The sequence below is a fragment of the Pollachius pollachius genome (assembly GCF_949987615.1).
Source record: "Pollachius pollachius genome assembly, chromosome: 7".
In the NCBI taxonomy this organism is placed as follows: Eukaryota; Metazoa; Chordata; class Actinopteri; order Gadiformes; family Gadidae; genus Pollachius; species Pollachius pollachius.
The window spans coordinates 1,928,469-1,945,968 of NC_136940.1; the positions used below are offsets into that span (position 1 = coordinate 1,928,469).

The window sequence follows — 17,500 nt, forward strand, 5'->3', positions numbered from 1 at the left end:
TTATCCTGAAATGTGCCATTTGGATCACAGTGATCCAATCCAACTTTCCTTTAAAAACATATCATAAAAGTGTCATAAAAGTAAGATGGATCAGGTGATCCTGGATAGCAAAACATTGGATTTCCAAATCGGGATCAGTTTGATCCTGATTAGTTTTTTTGAAAAACTGGGCCCTGGGATCAAACCAGCGACCGTCCAGTTACCAGCCAACCCGCTCTCCCTCCGGAGCCACATGGCGCCCCCGTACACCGTCTCACATACGGAGGGTGTGACGTGTTCATGTCTGTGTCTCCAGCTAGTGTACGTCGACAACCCCATCCAGGACACCACTTCAGACCAAGAGGAAGAGGAGGAGGAGGAGGAGGAGGAGGAGAAGGAGGTGACGGACACGCCCACAGCGTCCAGGCAGCCAATCAGAGGAGACTACTACCGCGGCCTGAGCGACCCATGCATTGAGATCCACAACACTGACACACAGATGGAGAGGTTAAAGGTCAGTATGTCTTGAAACTAAATCTTAAAGCTTAACTTTTTACTCCCTACTTTACCATGTGGGATTACTAAACAACATCGCAACTCTAGTCTATCGTTCTCCTCATCAAGAAGAGATCCATCTTGTGTTTAAATCCACCCCACGTATGCATCTTTGGGATTCAGAACTGTTTTATTTTAGTTTAATTCTTTGATTTATTGTGCTTTTGACCGTTTGTCCACACCAGGAACCTGAGAACCTTGAGCCCCCCCAGGCTAAGTACCCGGGCCCCCCTCCTGCCCCGCCCCTCCCCCTGGTCCAGCCCCCACCCTGTGGCCCCGCCCACCCGGAGAAGACCACCGCCTCTAGGATGGAGAAGGTCCACATCGCCACGTCTGGTGAGAATGTGACCGCTCTCTGTACTGTCTAACCCCTACCTGCTCCTTAATGACCTGTCTCTGTACTGTCTAACCCCTACCTGCTCCTTAACGACCTGTCTCTGTACTGTCTAACCCCTACCTGCTCCTTAATGACCTGTCTCTGTACTGTCTAACCCCTACCTGCTCCTTAACGACCTGTCTCTTTACTGTCTAACCCCTACCTGCTCCTTAACGACCTGTCTCTGTACTGTCTAACCCCTACCTGCTCCTTAATGACCTGTCTCTGTACTGTCTAACCCCTACCTGCTCCTTAATGACCTGTCTCTGTACTGTCTAACCCCTACCTGCTCCTTAACGACCTGTCTCTGTACTGTCTAACCCCTACCTGCTCCTTAATGACCTGTCTCTGTACTGTCTAACCCCTACCTGCTCCTTAATGACCTGTCTCTGTACTGTCTAACCCCTACCTGCTCCTTAATGACCTGTCTCTGTACTGTCTAACCCCTACCTGCTCCTTAATCTCGGTACTGTCTAACCCGTAGTCCTGAAGGGGTTCACCCGGGGCCGGCTCTCCGCCCCGGCGGCCCCGGACCAGGACCAGAGTGAGTCTGCGGCCCCCCGTCTGGGGGCCAACCTGGGCAACATGAAGTCCATCACGGCCGTGAAGCAGTCCGGCCTGCAGTCCGGGGTCTTCACCGGACAGGGGGTGAGCTGACGGGGGGGGAGGCTATGCAGAGTCTAGGTGAACTCTGAACAAGTGAGTCTTTAGCCGTTCGCGGAAGCCGCTGAGCGACTCTGCGGTCCCGACGTACACGTCCCGGGGAAGTGGTCGGTAAACAAGGGATGTTTAGCCTCCAGTGTTTCTAAATAATAAATGTCCACAGATGTCCTATCTATAGCTTATGAGTCCAAAACATTCTAAGTGAGGTCAGGACCCCAGAGTGTACAATCAGTACACCCTGGGGTCGTGTCTGGTTGTTATTCATGTCTGGCACTGTTGCCGTACACCCAGTACTTCCAGTACACCCAGTACTTCCAGTACATCCAGTACATCCAGTACTTCCAGTACACCCAATGCTTCCAGTACACCCAGTACTTCCAGTACATCCAGTACATCCAATACTTCCAGTACACCCAATGCTTCCAGTACACCCAGTACTTCCAGTACATCCAGTACACCCAGTACTTCCAGTACATCCACTACATCCAGTACTTCCAGTACACCCAATGCTTCCAGTACACCCAGTACTTCCAGTACATCCAGTACACCCAGTACTTCCAGTACATCCAGTACATCCAGTACTTCCAGTACACCCAATGCTTCCAGTACACCCAGTACTCCCAGTACACCCAGTACTCCCAGTACACCCAGTACTCCCAGTACACCACCACGTCACCATGTCACCCCCCTTCCAGAGCAAGATGGTGGTGCTCCCGACGGAGGAGGCCAACCTGTCGGACATCGACTACCTGGTGCCCACCCACGACGAGAGGGGGCGGCCCATCGCCGAGTGGAAGCGACAGGTGATGGTGAGACAGCTGCAGGCCCGGCTGCTGGACGAAGAGGACCAGAGGAGGAGGGTGAGCGGGGGGACACACCTGTCTGACACACACCTGTCCACACACCTGTCTGACACACACCTGTCTACACACCTGTCTGACACACACCTGTCCACACACCTGTCTGACACACACCTGTCTACACACCTGTCTGACACACACCTGTCTACACACCTGTCTACACACCTGTCTGACAAACACCTGTCTTACACATACCAGTCCAGACACACCTGTCTGTCTGACACACCTGTCTGACAGACACACCTGTCTGACACACCCACCCATCTACACACACACAAACCTGTAAACTCACCTGTAGACACAACTCTCTACACACACCCGTCTACACACCTGTACATATACCTGCCTACACACACCTGGCTACACACACCTGTCTACACACACCCGTCTTCATACCTGTCTACACACCTGTCTACATTCTTGCCTACACACACCTGTCTCCACACACCTTTGTAGCATGGGAACATGTGCAATAATCAAACCAGTGGCTGCTGCACTGTTCAACCTACTTTGATAGCACCCTAGCGGGTGGGGCCGCCGAACAGAGCGAGCTCTGAAGACACACCACCTCTCCACATGCGAGCGTCAGCCCCTGTAGCGCCTCAGACTCCCTGACCCCCTGTGTCTCCCCCCCCACCCGCAGGAGAACGGCAGCAGCCGCTACGCCAAGGTGAGCTGGCGTTACTCCCCGGCCCACAACGCCATCCTGGGCCCGTTCGGCGAGCTGCTGACGGAGGACGACCTGGTGTACCTGGAGCGGCAGATCGCCAACGTGGCGCTGCAGAAGAACTGCGAGGGCTACGAGCTGGAGCTGGCACGGCTGGCCGAGGAGCTGCGCCACATCCTGCCGGCCCCCATCGTCAACATCACCGTCAACACGCAGTTCCGCCACTTCCACAGCAAGGTGCCGCTGCCCGTGTGGTGCGGCCGCATCTCGGGCATCGTGCAGAGCATGTCGCTGCTGCTCAGCAACCTGACGGACCAGCCCTACTGCAAGATGCCCAACACGGCGCTGGTGTCGGTGTTCTCCGAGGCGCCCGGGCGGGCCACCGGCGCCCGCGGCCGGCGGGAGATGATCGAGGACGAGATCCACCAGTTCGGCGTCTCCGTCGGGAGGCTCAAGTCCAACTTCGAGAGCCAGAGCGCGGCGCCGGGCGACGAGAACGCCGGCGTTGACGACGACGAGGAGGCCGTCGTGACGCCCAAGTCGGTGACGTTCAGCCTCCCCACGGCGGACCCCGCCGCCGCGGGGCCGCCGCTGGCTCCGCCCCCGCCGCTCAAGGTGCGGGACGGCGCGGCCACCGCGGAGACGGACCACAACAGCGACTCGGGCATCGACTACGACGAGGCGACGCCGGACGTGATGGAGACCACCAGCCTGAGGAAGGAGCGCATTGTGGTCCTCTTCCTCGGCCACTGGAAGAAGTCGGCGTACTCCGTCACGCTGAAGAGCCGCGACGCCGCCGAGAGGAAGCTCAACGGCGGGGCGGGGGGCGAGGTCGCGGAGGGGTCGGCCGAAGGTCACGGGGTCACGGCGGAGATCACCCAGAAGACGATGATGGACAGCTCGCTGGGACACTTCTTCAAGCAGCGCGGCGCCGTCAACAAGATGCTGGGCAACTGGAGGAGCATGATCTCCAGCGTGCCGTCCAGGCAGATACGCAGGTGGGCGGGGCACTGGGGGACGCTGTGAGCTGATTGGTCGGTCGTATGAATGGACCTTCATTCACAGAAGCAGTTGGTCAATCAATATACAAATTAGGATTAAGATGCTGTAATATGTTATTTACGAATCTTGGACAGGAAAGTGAGTGACAGTTGTGCTTTAGTTGTGCTTTAGTTCTGTTTCAAAGGATCCTCTTGAGAAAGCTGTATTGTATTGTATTCAGACCTGTGAGTCTCTGTAACACTGCTCTCTCCTCTGGTACTGTAGAGAAGCCCGACTTCACTGTATCTAATGTAACACTGCATCCTACAGTGTTACTACTGTACTGTAGGATACAGTTTTACTACTACCACTAACACCGCTCGGTGCGTCCCCAGAACCGTCTCTAACTGGTCCGCCCCCGCCCCACAGGCTACACCGTCAGCAGGCGCTGTACTCCCCGGAGCAGTTCCTGCCGCGGGTGGAGGGCGTGGCGGTGGACTACGACAGCCTCACCCTGGACCTCTTCATGCTGGGCTACTTCCACATCCTGGAGCAGGAGCTGCCCGCCGACGAGAGGAAGATGCGCCACCTGCTGTGCTTCGAGGTGTTCGACCACCTGGGGTCCTTCACCTGGGAGACGGTGCGGGACTTCCACAAGGCCGTCATCGCCGACATCCAGGGGGGCGGCCGCGAGTGGAAGGACGGCTTCGACGACGTGAAGACCCGCTTCTTCGGGAGCGCGGCGGCGTCCGTGGAGGCGGCGCCGGCGCCGGCGGAGGCGGAGGCGGCGGTGGAGAAGCGGGTTCTCCCCGAGGTGCGGCAGGTGCCCCGGGTCATCGTGCAGACCCCCACGCCCGACGAGGGGGTGCTGAACGGGGGCACGGACATCTCGTCCTTCTCCAACGAGGAGATCTGTAAATACATCGACCGCAGCTTCGCCTTCTGGAAGGAGAAGGAGGCGGAGATCTTTTACTTTGAGTAGAGAAACTTTTGTGGTTTGGTGGTGGCGACTTTTTTTGTATATTTTTTGTATTTATTTCTATACAGAAAACAATGACGCTCCTTACAAGAACGCCCCAACAAAAAAAAAAGGAAGAAACTGTTCTTTTGTCCTGAGTGAGTCTTTTGAGATTGTCTTTTTTTGTCATTGCGGAGCAACTCCATGTTTACAAAAATAAACACTCACAAAACACGTCCGACGTCCATAACTGCTTATCCCCGTACCCCTCGTTCCCGCCGTTAAACCCCTCTCCTCGCGCCCAGAGCCTTCAACACCCCCGACATGTAGCAGTGACTTCACGCCAGCGGCCGGGGTGTAATGAGCTGCAGAACACACCAGACCACCCCCCCCCCCGGGCCGGCGTTGCGTCTGTCCCTTTAACAGCAGGTGTGGATGGGGGGGTCTGGAATGCCCCCTGCCTCACGCGGCGGCCCCGGGCCCCTAAATATAGCAGAGCAACAGGCCGTCCCTGGCTTGGCCGTGGCCCTCCTCCGCTCTGCCAGCAGCTTGTTGTTGTAAGCCGCCGGCTGCCGCTCTACACACACCGGCTCCCGGGAACATGAGCGATCGCCGCACTGCTTCTCTCTGGTGAGTCTCTGTCTCTGTGTTCTCGCCTTGGTTCAAAGCGTGCCCCGGACAGGAAGTGCACTCTATCACGGGCTTCACCTCGGTGTGACATCACGCCCCGGGCCGGTCCGGCAGCGGGGGAGCGCTGATGTCTGTCTCCAGGTCAACAGCGTGCGGGGTTCCACGGTAACGCGGCCGCACCGCGCACACAACACGCTGTGTTTGCTCAGATAACAGACGAGAGGGTGTTAACCCGATATGTTATGGTGAATTTATAATAATAAATGTTTAAAATGTGTTATGCTATGTTCTTGGAAGGGTGTGTGTTTTTTCGCTTAGTCCTATAAGCTGTGTTTTCACTATGGTTAAGAGTGAGTTAATGTCGTTCTTTAACGTCTAGCCCCGCATCTATTGTCCGGTTGTAAACTGATTCCAGAGGTCACATAACATGCCGCTCACATCGGTTCTAATTTGAACACCCTAAATCCCCTCTGATCCCGCGCTGAACGCGCCGCGAGCCCCTCATATCTCCCTCTGAATCCCCTCGGTTCAGTTCCTCATCCCCCAGAGCGGCTCATCCGGTGGTACGTAGTAGTGAATGGACTTATCTAGCGCTTTTCTAACAAGCGGCCGCTCGAAGCACTTTGCAATATTAGCCAACATTCACTCATTCACCTACACATTCACACAGCGACGGCGGCATCGACCACGCAGGGCGACAGCCAGCTCGTCGGGAGCAGTCAGGGTGAGGTGTCTCGACCCCTCGACCCTCGAGGGGATCGAACTCGCGTCCTTCCGGTGACCCACCGACCGGCTCTGCCTCCCGAGCTGCCTGCCGCCCCTCTGATCTGCTCTCGACCCCCCCCCCCCCCCCCCCCCGCAGGTGAACCCGCCCCCTCTCTCTCTCGCCATGGTCCGCAACGTGGACGACCTGGACTTCAGCCTGGCGTCGCACGCCCAGAGCATCCTGGAGGGGCTGCGCTCGCTGCGCTCGCAGCCCCGGCTGGTGGACGTCACGCTGGGCGCCGGCGGCCGGGACTTCCCCTGCCACCGCGCCGTGCTGGCCCTCTGCAGCCCCTACTTCCGCTCCATGTTCTCGGGGGACTTTGTGGAGAACATCGCGGCGCGCGTGGAGCTGCGCGACGTGGAGCCCGACGTGCTGGCCTCGCTGCTGGACTTTGCGTACACGGGCCGGCTGACCGTCAACCAGGGCAACGTGGAGGGGCTGGTGCGCACCTCGGACCGCCTGCAGTTCCAGACGGTGCGCGGCGTGTGCGGCCGCTACCTGCAGCACCAGATCGACGCCTCCAACTGCCTGGGCATCCTGGAGTTCGGCGAGACGCACGGCTGCCCCGAGGTGGTGGCCAAGGCCTGGGGCTTCCTGCTGGAGAACTTTGAGGCGGTGCAGCGGGGCGAGGAGTTCCCCCTGCTGGGGAAGGAGCGGCTGGCCGCCTGCCTGGCCCACGAGGGCCTGCAGGTGCGCTCGGAGCACGCCCGCGTGGAGGCCGCCCTGGCCTGGGTGCGGCAAGAGGAGACCCCCCGGCGGGACCACCTCACGGAGCTGCTGGGCCTCTCCCGCCTGGCTCTGCTCAGCCCGGAGTACCTCAGGGACCGCCTGCTGACGGACGGCCTGGTCCAGGGGGCCCCCGGGGCCCTCCAGGCCGTGGAGCACGTCCTGCAGGAGGTGAGGGCAGGGGGCTCTAGACCGGGTCAGACCGGGTCAGACCGGGTCAGACCGGGTCAGGACGGGGTCAGGGTCGGGACGGGGTGAACTGGGTAATGGGATGGCACAATAGGGCTGGTGGTATGGGTATAGAACCGCAGGGTTAGGGTTAGGGGGTTGTGAACCCCAGGGTTAGGGTTAGGGGGTTAAGTTGTGAACCCCAGGGTTAGGGTTGGGGGGTTGTGAACCCCAGGGTTAGGGTTGGGGTGTTAAGTTGTGAACCCCAGGGTTAGGGTTGGGGGGTTAAGTTGTGAACCCCAGGGTTAGGGTTGGGGGGTTGTGGGGTTAGGGTTAGGGTTGGGGGGTTGTGAACCCCAGGGTTAGGGTTGGGGTGTTAAGTTGTGAACCCCAGGGTTAGGGTTGGGGGGTTAAGTTGTGAACCCCAGGGTTAGGGTTGGGGGGTTGTGGGGTTAGGGTTAGGGTTGGGGGGTTGTGAACCCCAGGGTTAGGGTTGGGGGGTGAACTGTGAGGGGGGTTGCATGTGTTGAGCTGCTTCTCTTTAGCTGAATGAGTCCCCGGTGATGAGGTCACATGGTGAGTGACGTCACCAGCCAGGCTCCTGGCCAATCCGGAGCGGCGGCGGCAGGGACCGGGGTCTGACCCGAGGAGGGGTCGTCCCCTCCGCTGGGGTTTAGGGTTTGGTTCCGTTACATGGAGGGTTAGTCACTCAGCAGCGGGGGGGGGGGGGGGGGAAGGCACTAGGAGGTCTTACCGGAGGGCATCTTAGTGGAAAGAGACTCATGAAAATTAAAGTAATCTGAGAAATCTGAGAAAATCACTTGATTAAAAGTCATAAAATCGCTCAAATTAAAATGACTCAACTTATGTGTCAGAAGTTATCTGGGTTAAACTGTTATGATGATGATGATGGTGATGATGATGATGGTGATGATAATGATGACTGTGATGGTGATGATGATAGTGATGAAGATAGTGATGATGGTGACTGTGATATCGATGGGTTATCTGTCTAGATTTCCGTAGAGCCCGGACTGGAGCAGAGGGACAGCGCCTGCAGTCCCCAGCCCAACCTGCAGGAGGTGCTGTTTGTGATGGGCGGCCGCTCGCTGGACGACGAGGACGAGGACGAGGAGGAGAATGAAGAGAGTGACCCCAGAATACAACCGCGGAACTGTGCGTTCTACAACATAAAGACCCGTACGTATCCCCCCCCCCCCGGTGTGTGTTTGGTTTAGGGGCAGGGTAGGGTCAAAGTAAGGCTGTTGGCCTCTCAGCTGGAAGGGTCTGGGTTCAAACCCCAAAGTCACAGCCTATAGCTGTAGGCAGAGGTACCTCCTCCCTGCCCCTTAACGTCTGTAACCTCAAGTCGCTTTGGATGAAGGCTTCTGCCAAATGACCCAATAGTAAGTGTATTTTATAGTGATATATTATGTGGTCGTTGTAGAGTGGAGTTAAATGGAGATGGAGCTTTGTTTGTAGAATCTACTGGCCAAACAGAGTCCGGGCGGGGTCGACTGCTGTAGGACGTGAATGGGGAGGCTGGGCCAAGAACAGCAGTGCTTAATAAACCCCGAAACATTACCCAGAGGAAACCGTCCGGGGACGAAAACATTTACCGACCGGTGTTTGTGCTCGGATCAAACTGTGGCCATGTTCGGTTTCAGAACAAATTCGCCTCAAATTGTATCAAACCAAACTTTATTTATAGAGCCGTTTCCGTGCAAAGTAGCAACACACTCAACAAGGGGGAATGCAAGAAGGACAAGAAATGAGTTTCGGAAGAAGAAATGCAGCAGAAAGGAGTTGAACCAAGGTTCAACCAAATGTACACACCGTGCCTTTATAGTTCTGATGTTGTCGGTTCTGTGTTCTCTCTCTCTCCGGTGTTCCACGTTGCAGAACCTCACTAACCCAATACCTTTATGGTTCTGATGCTGTCGGTTCTATTTTCTTTCCCTCTGTGTTCCACTGTGCAGAAACTCCCCAACCGAATACCTTTATAGTTCTGATGCTCTATGTTCTATGTTCTGATGCTCTATGTTCTATGTTCTGATGCTCTATGTTCTATGTTCTGATGCTCTATGTTCTATGTTCTGATGCTGTCTCCTCTATGTTCTGATGCTCTATGTTCTATGTTCTGATGCTGTCTCCTCTATGTTCTGATGCTGTCTGTTCTATGTTCTGATGCTGTCTCCTCTATGTTCTGATGCTCTATGTTCTATGTTCTGATGCTGTCTCCTCTATGTTCTGATGCTGTCTCCTCTATGTTCTGATGCTGTCTGTTCTATGTTCTGATGCTGTCTCCTCTATGTTCTGATGCTGTCTGTTCTATGTTCTGATGCTGTCTCCTCTATGTTCTGATGCTGTCTGTTCTATGTTCTGATGCTGTCTCCTCTATGTTCTGATGCTGTCTCCTCTATGTTCTGATGCTGTCTCCTCTATGTTCTGATGCTCTATGTTCTATGTTCTGATGCTGTCTCCTCTATGTTCTGATGCTGTCTCCTCTATGTTCTGATGCTGTCACCTCTATGTTCTGATGCTGTCTGTTCTATGTTCTGATGCTGTCTCCTCTATGTTCTGATGCTGTCTGTTCTATGTTCCCTCTCTCTGTTCCACATTGCAGGGCAGTGGCACCAGCTCCCCAACTTCCCCAACCCCAACAAGTGGGGCTACTCGTTGGTTTCCCTCAGCAACGACGTCTATGTCACAGGTCAGCCGGGTTTGTTTTAGCCCTGTCAAAACACTGGCGCTATTATTTTGAAATATTGGAACCCGAGTGGTAAAGTAATGGGGGAAACTATTTTAAACAAGCAGAGTTCACCCGGTGCAGAATGAAGTATGCTTTACACAGATTGCTTGAAACGGAATTCGCAGCATATCTTGCTTTCTTAATGGGACTTTTATCCAAGTCAAACAGTCCTAAGTAAATAGGATCCCTTCAGGATCTGATTGGCTGTCGTGGGAGTCACACACAGTGATTGCTCAGAATATTAAGCCCCGTCCACTTAGACTCGTTGACACAATCTCAAGGAAGAGGAAGTTACTATTTGAGACAGGATATTTATGAGATGATATTCCAATGTAACATAAGGTACAAGATTAATTTAAAAGTCATACATGCTTGCGCAAAATAAATTGCCTATTTTGTCACCTTCTCTCAGTAGAAGTGGTGACATTAAACAATAAGACATATGGCGGGTCAGAGGGAGATGTTGAGTTGCTAATGTGTGATTGACAGGCGGGTCGCGGGGGTCCAACACCAACACCTGGTCCACCACGGAGACCTGGAAGTACATGACGCGCCAGGGCCGCTGGGTTACCGTGGCGCCCATGCTCTGCCCGCGGACCAATCACATGTCGGCGACCCTCAACGGGGAGGTCTACGTGATCGGAGGTAAGGGAAGGGAAGGAGAGAAGATGAGGAGGAGATTAGACGATGATGGTGACCTGGAGGTGACTAGACCTTTGAATCAAACATTTAGCCTTCCTAAAGCCACTCATAAGTGAGGCTGAGAACTGTCAAAACATGCAATCAAACCTGGGGGAACTAGATTTTAAAAAAGACGACACAATGCAGAGAAGCAATACAATTTCCATTAGTCCTGGCGAAATCTTGAGAAGGAATACAGAAGAGGGATCCCTCCTTCCAGTGATGCTTAAGAGGGCAGTAGCTTACATTTTCATTTAGGGCATTTGGCCGACGCTTTTATCCAAAGCGACTTACAATAAGTATGTTTGTCAGAAGAGATCAACAATCTATCACTGTCAGTACAGCAAGGATGTTCAAAGAACCAAGTGCCAAGCACTAACTATCGTTAGGTTAACCCATTCTCCGCACAAAGCAAAGATAACTAGGATAAGATGCTGCACAATGCTAAGTAGTTTTTAAGTACAACATAACATACAACATAAAATAAGTGCTAAGGATGGTAGCTGCCTAATGGGGAGAATTATGACGGTAGCACAAAGCAAAGGACAACACACTTCCATGTGGGGTGACAGTGCTGCTCCACCCACTGCTCTAACACGGAGGTGTTGTTCTCTAGGTACTACCCTGAACTACGTGGAGGTGGAGCACTACGACCCCTACAGCGACACCTGGGCGCTCACCTGCCCGGCCCTGCGCTACGTCACCAACTTCACCGCCACCGCCTGCCACGGGAAGCTCTACCTGATCGGCTCGTGTGCCGTCAAGTACAACGTCCTGACCATGCAGTGCTACAACCCCGTGATCGGTGAGCACTGCCACACGTTACACTATAGTACAAAACGATACGGGGGCGAAACCCCACGGTACAACGCCATGTTATGTAAGGCGCAAAGTGAAATACAGATGGTTGTGAGGACGTTAACGCTCGGCATACGTCCTGGCATGTTGTTGGATGTTGATATGCTGTGTTTGTCGTGTCAATGTTTTATGAGGATGTTATTTTGGGGCCTTTGTCATACATGATTTGTGAGGTTGACGTTTACATTGTGTGTTTGTGAGGACGTTAACATTGTGTGTTTGTGAGGACGTTAACATTGTGTGTTTGTCATGCCCACGGTTTGTGAGGATGTTAACATTGTGTTTGTCATACACATGGTTTGTGAGGACGTTAACATTGTGTGTTTGTCATGCACATGGTTTGTGAGGACGTTAACATTGTGTGTTTATGAGGACGTTAACATGGTGTTTGTCAGACACACAGTTTGTGAGAACGTTAACATTTTGTGTTTGTCACACACTGTTTGTGAGGACGTTAACATAATGTTTGTCACACACGGTTTGTGAGGACGTTAGGATCATTGTGTGTTTGTGAGGACGTTAAGGTGATGTTTGGTCCCACAGACAGCTGGAGTGTGGTGTGCTCCCCGTTCATCCCTAAGTACCTGTCGTCTCCTCGCTCCATCACTGCGGATGGCGTCATCTATCTGATCGCTGACAACACCAAGAAGGTTTACACCTACGACCCCAACGCCAACATGTGGCAGAAGGTGGGATCACCGTCACACACATACACACACATCAGCTAAAATCAACACAATGTATAACTTGATTCAAAGTAGTGACGATAAGTTTAACTTTGTCTTGAAATTTCAGTAAAAAAGTTATTGTGATATTTTTGTTTTTATAAAGAAAAGTTTTTTATATTTTGTTATACACAAGACCCATCAGATCAAATTGTGATTTGTCCGAAAAGCTCTTTATCTTTATCTCAGATACTTTAGCAAGCCTGAACTGCACAGATGTTAACATAATATTATTTATAATATATTAATTAAAATGAAAAATAAATAATATAATCAAATTATTAAACATAATTTCACGATTAGAAAACGTCTCGTCCTTCTCTGAAGATATCTCCCCTCCCCCTCCTCCTCCTCCTCCCCCTCCCTCCCCCTCCCTCCTCCTCCTCCTCCCCCTCCTCCTCCTCCCCCTCCCCCTCCTCCTCCTCCCCCTCCTCCACCTCCTCCTCCTCCCCCTCCCTCCCCCTCCCTCCTCCTCCCCCTCCCCCTCCTCCTCCTCCCTCCTCCTCCTCCTCCTCCCCCTCCCCCTCCTCCCCCTCCCTCCTCCTCCTCCTCCCCCTCCTCCTCCTCCTCCCCCTCCCTCCCCCTCCCTCCTCCTCCTCTTCCCCCTCCCCCTCCTCCTCCTCCCCCTCCTCCTCCTCCCTCCCCCTCCCTCCTCCTCCTCCTCCCCCTCCCTCCCCCTCCCCTTCCCCCTCCCCCTCCTCCTCTTCCCCCTCCCCCTCCCCCTCCCTCCTCCCCCTCCTCCTCTTTCCCCTCCCCCTCCCTCCCCCTCCCTCCCCCTCCTCCTCCTCCTCCTCCCCCTCCTCCCCCTCCTCCTCCTCCTCCTCCTCCTCCCCTTCCCTCCCCCTCCCTCCCCCTCCCTCCTCCTCCCCTCCTCCCCTCCTCCTCCTCCCCCTCCCTCCCCCTCCCTCCTCCTCCTCCCCCTCCCTCCTCCCTCCTCCTCCCCCTCCTCCTCCTCCTCCTCCCAGGTGCAGTACCTCAACATGCTCCATGAGAACGGGGGTCTGGTGGTGCTGGACGGGGGGCTGGTGGTGACGGGAGGGCACTGGAAGGGGATGGAGGGCGACTACGGGGTTGAGATGGAGGTGTACGACCGGGCCGCCGACTGCTGGCGGGTGGAGGGGGCGCTGCCCCGCCTCTGGTTCTACAGCGGCTCCGCCTCCGTCTTCCTAGACCCCGCCCAGTGGCCCGAGGCCTTCCCCATCGACCCCCTCTGAGACCCCCCCCCCCAGTACACCCCCACGCCCCCATCCCAGCACCTGGGGGTCAAGGCCCCTCGGGTTGCAGGAGTTTGCTGTTTGTGTTTAAGCTAGAAATGTTTTATGGTGGGTTTTAAAGGTTTCACCTGTTAATCAGACCTGCCTGGTGATTGGTTAGTGAGTAAACCATGTTACTCAATATGTGAACTACTAGTTATCACTTAGTGAACTACTGCTAATCACTTAATGACTACTGCTAATCACTCAGTGAACCACTCACTTAATGAACTACCATTTATCACTTAGTGAACGACTACTTATCACTCAGTGAACTATTGCTAATCACTTAATGACTACTGCTAATCACTTTGTGAACTAGTTGTTTTCACTTAGTGAACTACTGCTAATCCCTTGGTTAACCACTAGCGATGAGCAATCGTTCACCAGGACCTGTTGTAAGGGGCAGATGAAGGGTTAAAGGATGTGTTTGAAGCAGATGATGAATGATGTATGAGAATGTGAGTAGTTTGGGTCGCAATGTTCAGACGAAAAGACTTCCAAGCCCAACAAGGCTGGACACTACTGATCTGGGGTCAGTCTAGATCTTCACAAATACAACACAAACACAAATAGAATCACAAACGGTTAACTCTGGGTTCCATACAGAACTATTTTAATGAAATCAAGTGATTTATTGAGGAAAAACAAGGGGCGTGTTTTTCGATTTTTTGTGCTCAAGGCTCAAGTCTCGGCTCAAAATTCTGTTTTTAAAGGTACATTCTCTTGAGCCAATTAGATTGTTTTTTAACTTTAGCCAACGTTTTTTTTTTGTGTGCGTTTATAATCACTAAATCCAACCAAAATCTATCGGGTTAACCTCTGGGTGAGCATTTACACCAGATGTGTCAGTTGTTACCAGCCAGCTGGAATGTGACCTTGAATTTTAAACAGTTAAACCTAACCAAGAGAATGATGGACGCCTAATAATGTTAACCCTGTTGACTTTTTTGTAAAACCTTTGTAGAGATTTAAATGTATTCAAGGCTTTTTTTTACATTGATCATGTGAAGTGTGTGCGTGTGCGTTGTTTCCTAGATGTTTGTAGACTGTAAATGTGTTGCCACTTTGGTGCCAGGGCTGTGGTTTTAAAGTTTGTTTATACGTTGTAGGACTATATTTAATATCAAACAAATTGTACAACATGCCATGTTAATATTAAAAAAGATTCAGAGTTCTCTTGTTACATCTGTATGTGGTGTTTAGTGTTTGACGGTGCTTTTGTTTAATGATTAAACTTTGAGCCTAGAGCAAAGCGTCAGTCCCCCTCCCTCTGTGTGTTTCTCCATCGCCACGGCGACCGGACAAGCCCAGCATTCCGTTTCCATGGCGACGGCCCGGGCAGCGTCTAGTTTCCATGGTAGCCTTGATTGGCGGTTGACCGGACTAGAGCCAAGTCCAGACCGGTCTCTGAAGTGAAGTTTTTCAAATCAGTGCATCGGGTTAGTTTAGTTACCATCACAAAACGAGTTAACACTTCATGTCAAACTAAAGCAGGTCGTTAATCACCGCAGCGATGAGCTTTCCTCACAACTCTTCTCACCATTCGCCCAGACTGGATTCTGTGATTCAGGTAAGGTTGTTTTTCCTCGGTCCAGTGGATGTAACGATTGATAAAAAAAAAGTTGAATGGGCAATGCAATTCACGCAAAGTAAACTGATAATAATTATCCAGTGGGAATGCTCAATGCACATTCATGGTGTTTGAATGCGGTTAAATTCACCTAACGTCACTCCTAATTAGTTAATTAGTATTCCGCTGTGCAAATGGAAACTAATATACATTCACATCAAGGCAACAGGCAGAACGATTCAATAACTTTGAGGTATTCACTTTGAAAGTTTGGAACAGTTTCGGGAACAACTGGATACTAATAATCCAATAAAACCATCATGACTTGATGCAGCAGGATGAACTGGCGCCACAGCGCTCAGACGAGCTGGGATGAGTGGGGGGTTAATGGTTTGGGATGAGTTTGGGTTAAATGGGTTGAATGGTTTGGTTTGGTTTCGTACTGAACTGGTGTGTGCTGCAGAAGTTGGAGTTTTCAATGCTCAATGCGGACGGCAGCCCTGAAGTGGTGAACTACGGACGTGTACTCACTGGGGACCGTGTGGACACGCCCACGCCCACCGCCGTATGTTCGCGCATGCGCCAGATCGTCCCCCGCAGCCTGGCGGAGCCGCCCCGTGGTAGGCTACATCATGCTAGCTAGCTAGCTAGCCCAAAATACTTTGTTCTGACGATTAACACCGAAAATATTCTCGAAATATTCTGTACAATGTAGTCTAACCTGTCCAGTTTAAACAGTGTTCATTGTAGATTGTAGGCCTACAGTTATTCACAACATCATTGTAGTAGGTGTACATAAACCAACACGTTTTCCATGTAATACAGAAAACTATATGATCAAATGTATAGAAAGTGTATAGGCTACATTTAAAATATTGTTCATTACTTTTGAATTATCGGTCGACCAAAATCTCTCTTTTTTCCGGCTAGGTTTCTGTATAAAATCTATTAGCTACTTGGAATTATTTTGTCCAGGTTTTAACCCCAATTACATTGACCTTTGACCCTGAGAGCTATATCTGTCTGTTCCTCCTGGTTCCAGGGGAGCCCTCTGAAGGGAGTCTGACACGGAGGGACCCCCGGTCCCAGCTGGAGGACCGGACCCCCAGCCCCACCTACCGGGACCCCCTCCAGGTAGACCCCAAGGCTCTCCTCGTTAGGGAAGGACTGCTACAGGACGTTAGTGCTGGTAGTGGATAATGGTTCACTTAGTGTCTCTTCTTGGAAAACTTCTCCCCGAAAGGTTGCTAGTTTGAGCAACCTCAAAGCTGAGTCTGGAGGTGTTCCCGTACACTCCCTGAGAGTAAATGTAAATCTTCGACAAAAATGTCAAAAAGTTGTTAAACGGGGGGCATATTCTCTGTAAAATACAAGAAGTTAGCTTCTTCTGGCTATTTTTCTATTGGCTGCGCCCCCTAGCTATAGTGAGTGTGACGTGGGTCTCGATAACGTTTGACAACGCCCCAGCGAGTGAAATAATTGGACAGGCTCATTACAGGCCTGTTAGCGCCACAGATACTGGATTTAAATCTTTATTTTGTCAGAGTCAGAGTGACCATTTGAAGTGCTTTTAAACTAAATGTCCCACCCCAGGCTCAAGGCTCCGGTAGTGCTCTGAGCCTTCTCGCTCTGCGGCCGTTGGAGATGGAACCAAGAACCTTTGGTCTGAGTCGAGGTCATGATCCTTTAGGGCCTGTTGTTACTAGCAGGAGGAGGAAGGAGGAGGGTGAACCCTCAAACACAAGTGAAGCACTTCTATGTTGAGTTCAGATCAGGCCCGTCTATGTGTGTGTTCCTCTGAGGGGGGGGCAGGCTTTTCTATTCCCAGCCAGAAGGTTCAGTGTTCTGGTTGTGATAAATAGTCAATGGCATGCACTCGCTCTATCAATCCAGCTTCAGGGATTTAGTGCTGCTCGTGCAGAACAGCAATAGAAAAGTCCTTAACAGGGATATAACTCAACAGGAACATGAAGTAAGTTTAGAATCATGACATAACACACATCACAGTCACACTCATTCATCAGGAAGACTTAAAGAAAGAATGTGTGTTTGTGTGAATGCTTATATATGTGTGTGTGTGTGTTTGCATGCATACACGTGCTTGTGTTTGTGAATATTTGTGTGTGTGAGTGCATACGTGTGTGTGTGCGTACATATTTGTGTGTTTGTGTGTGTGCATGCGTGCATAAGTTTAAGTGTGTATGAGAGAGTTTTTAAAATGCACGTGTGTGCGTGCATACATGCATGCATGTATGTGTGTGTGTGTGCGTGCCTACGTGTGTGTGTGTGTGTGTGTGTGTGTGTGCGTGCATACGTTTGTGTGTGTGTA

At 52.2% G+C, this 17,500-nt stretch overlaps 2 protein-coding genes across 2 annotated transcripts in view; both read left to right on the top strand.

The window, feature by feature from the left end:
• Nucleotides 1-5,063, top strand: part of espnla (espin like a) — a gene marked incomplete at both ends in the record, with an annotated part of 26,202 nt that extends 21,139 nt beyond the window's left edge. Inside the window, 5 exons of the mRNA XM_079739287.1 lie at nucleotides 720-870; nucleotides 1,395-1,558; nucleotides 2,269-2,433; nucleotides 3,077-4,098; nucleotides 4,511-5,063. Coding sequence (XP_079595413.1) covers nucleotides 720-870; nucleotides 1,395-1,558; nucleotides 2,269-2,433; nucleotides 3,077-4,098; nucleotides 4,511-5,063 — 2,055 coding nt within the window. The remainder of the gene's footprint in view (nucleotides 1-719; nucleotides 871-1,394; nucleotides 1,559-2,268; nucleotides 2,434-3,076; nucleotides 4,099-4,510) is intronic.
• A 1,495-nt stretch (nucleotides 5,064-6,558) lies between these two features.
• klhl30 (kelch-like family member 30) lies at nucleotides 6,559-13,559 on the top strand (the record flags this gene model as incomplete). Its single annotated transcript, XM_079739288.1, has 7 exons — nucleotides 6,559-7,332; nucleotides 8,346-8,529; nucleotides 9,956-10,042; nucleotides 10,571-10,726; nucleotides 11,379-11,567; nucleotides 12,164-12,309; nucleotides 13,311-13,559. The coding sequence occupies 7 exons, from the start codon at nucleotides 6,559-6,561 to the stop codon at nucleotides 13,557-13,559; spliced, it is 1,785 nt and encodes a 594-aa protein (XP_079595414.1).
• Nucleotides 13,560-17,500: the final 3,941 nt, after the last annotated feature.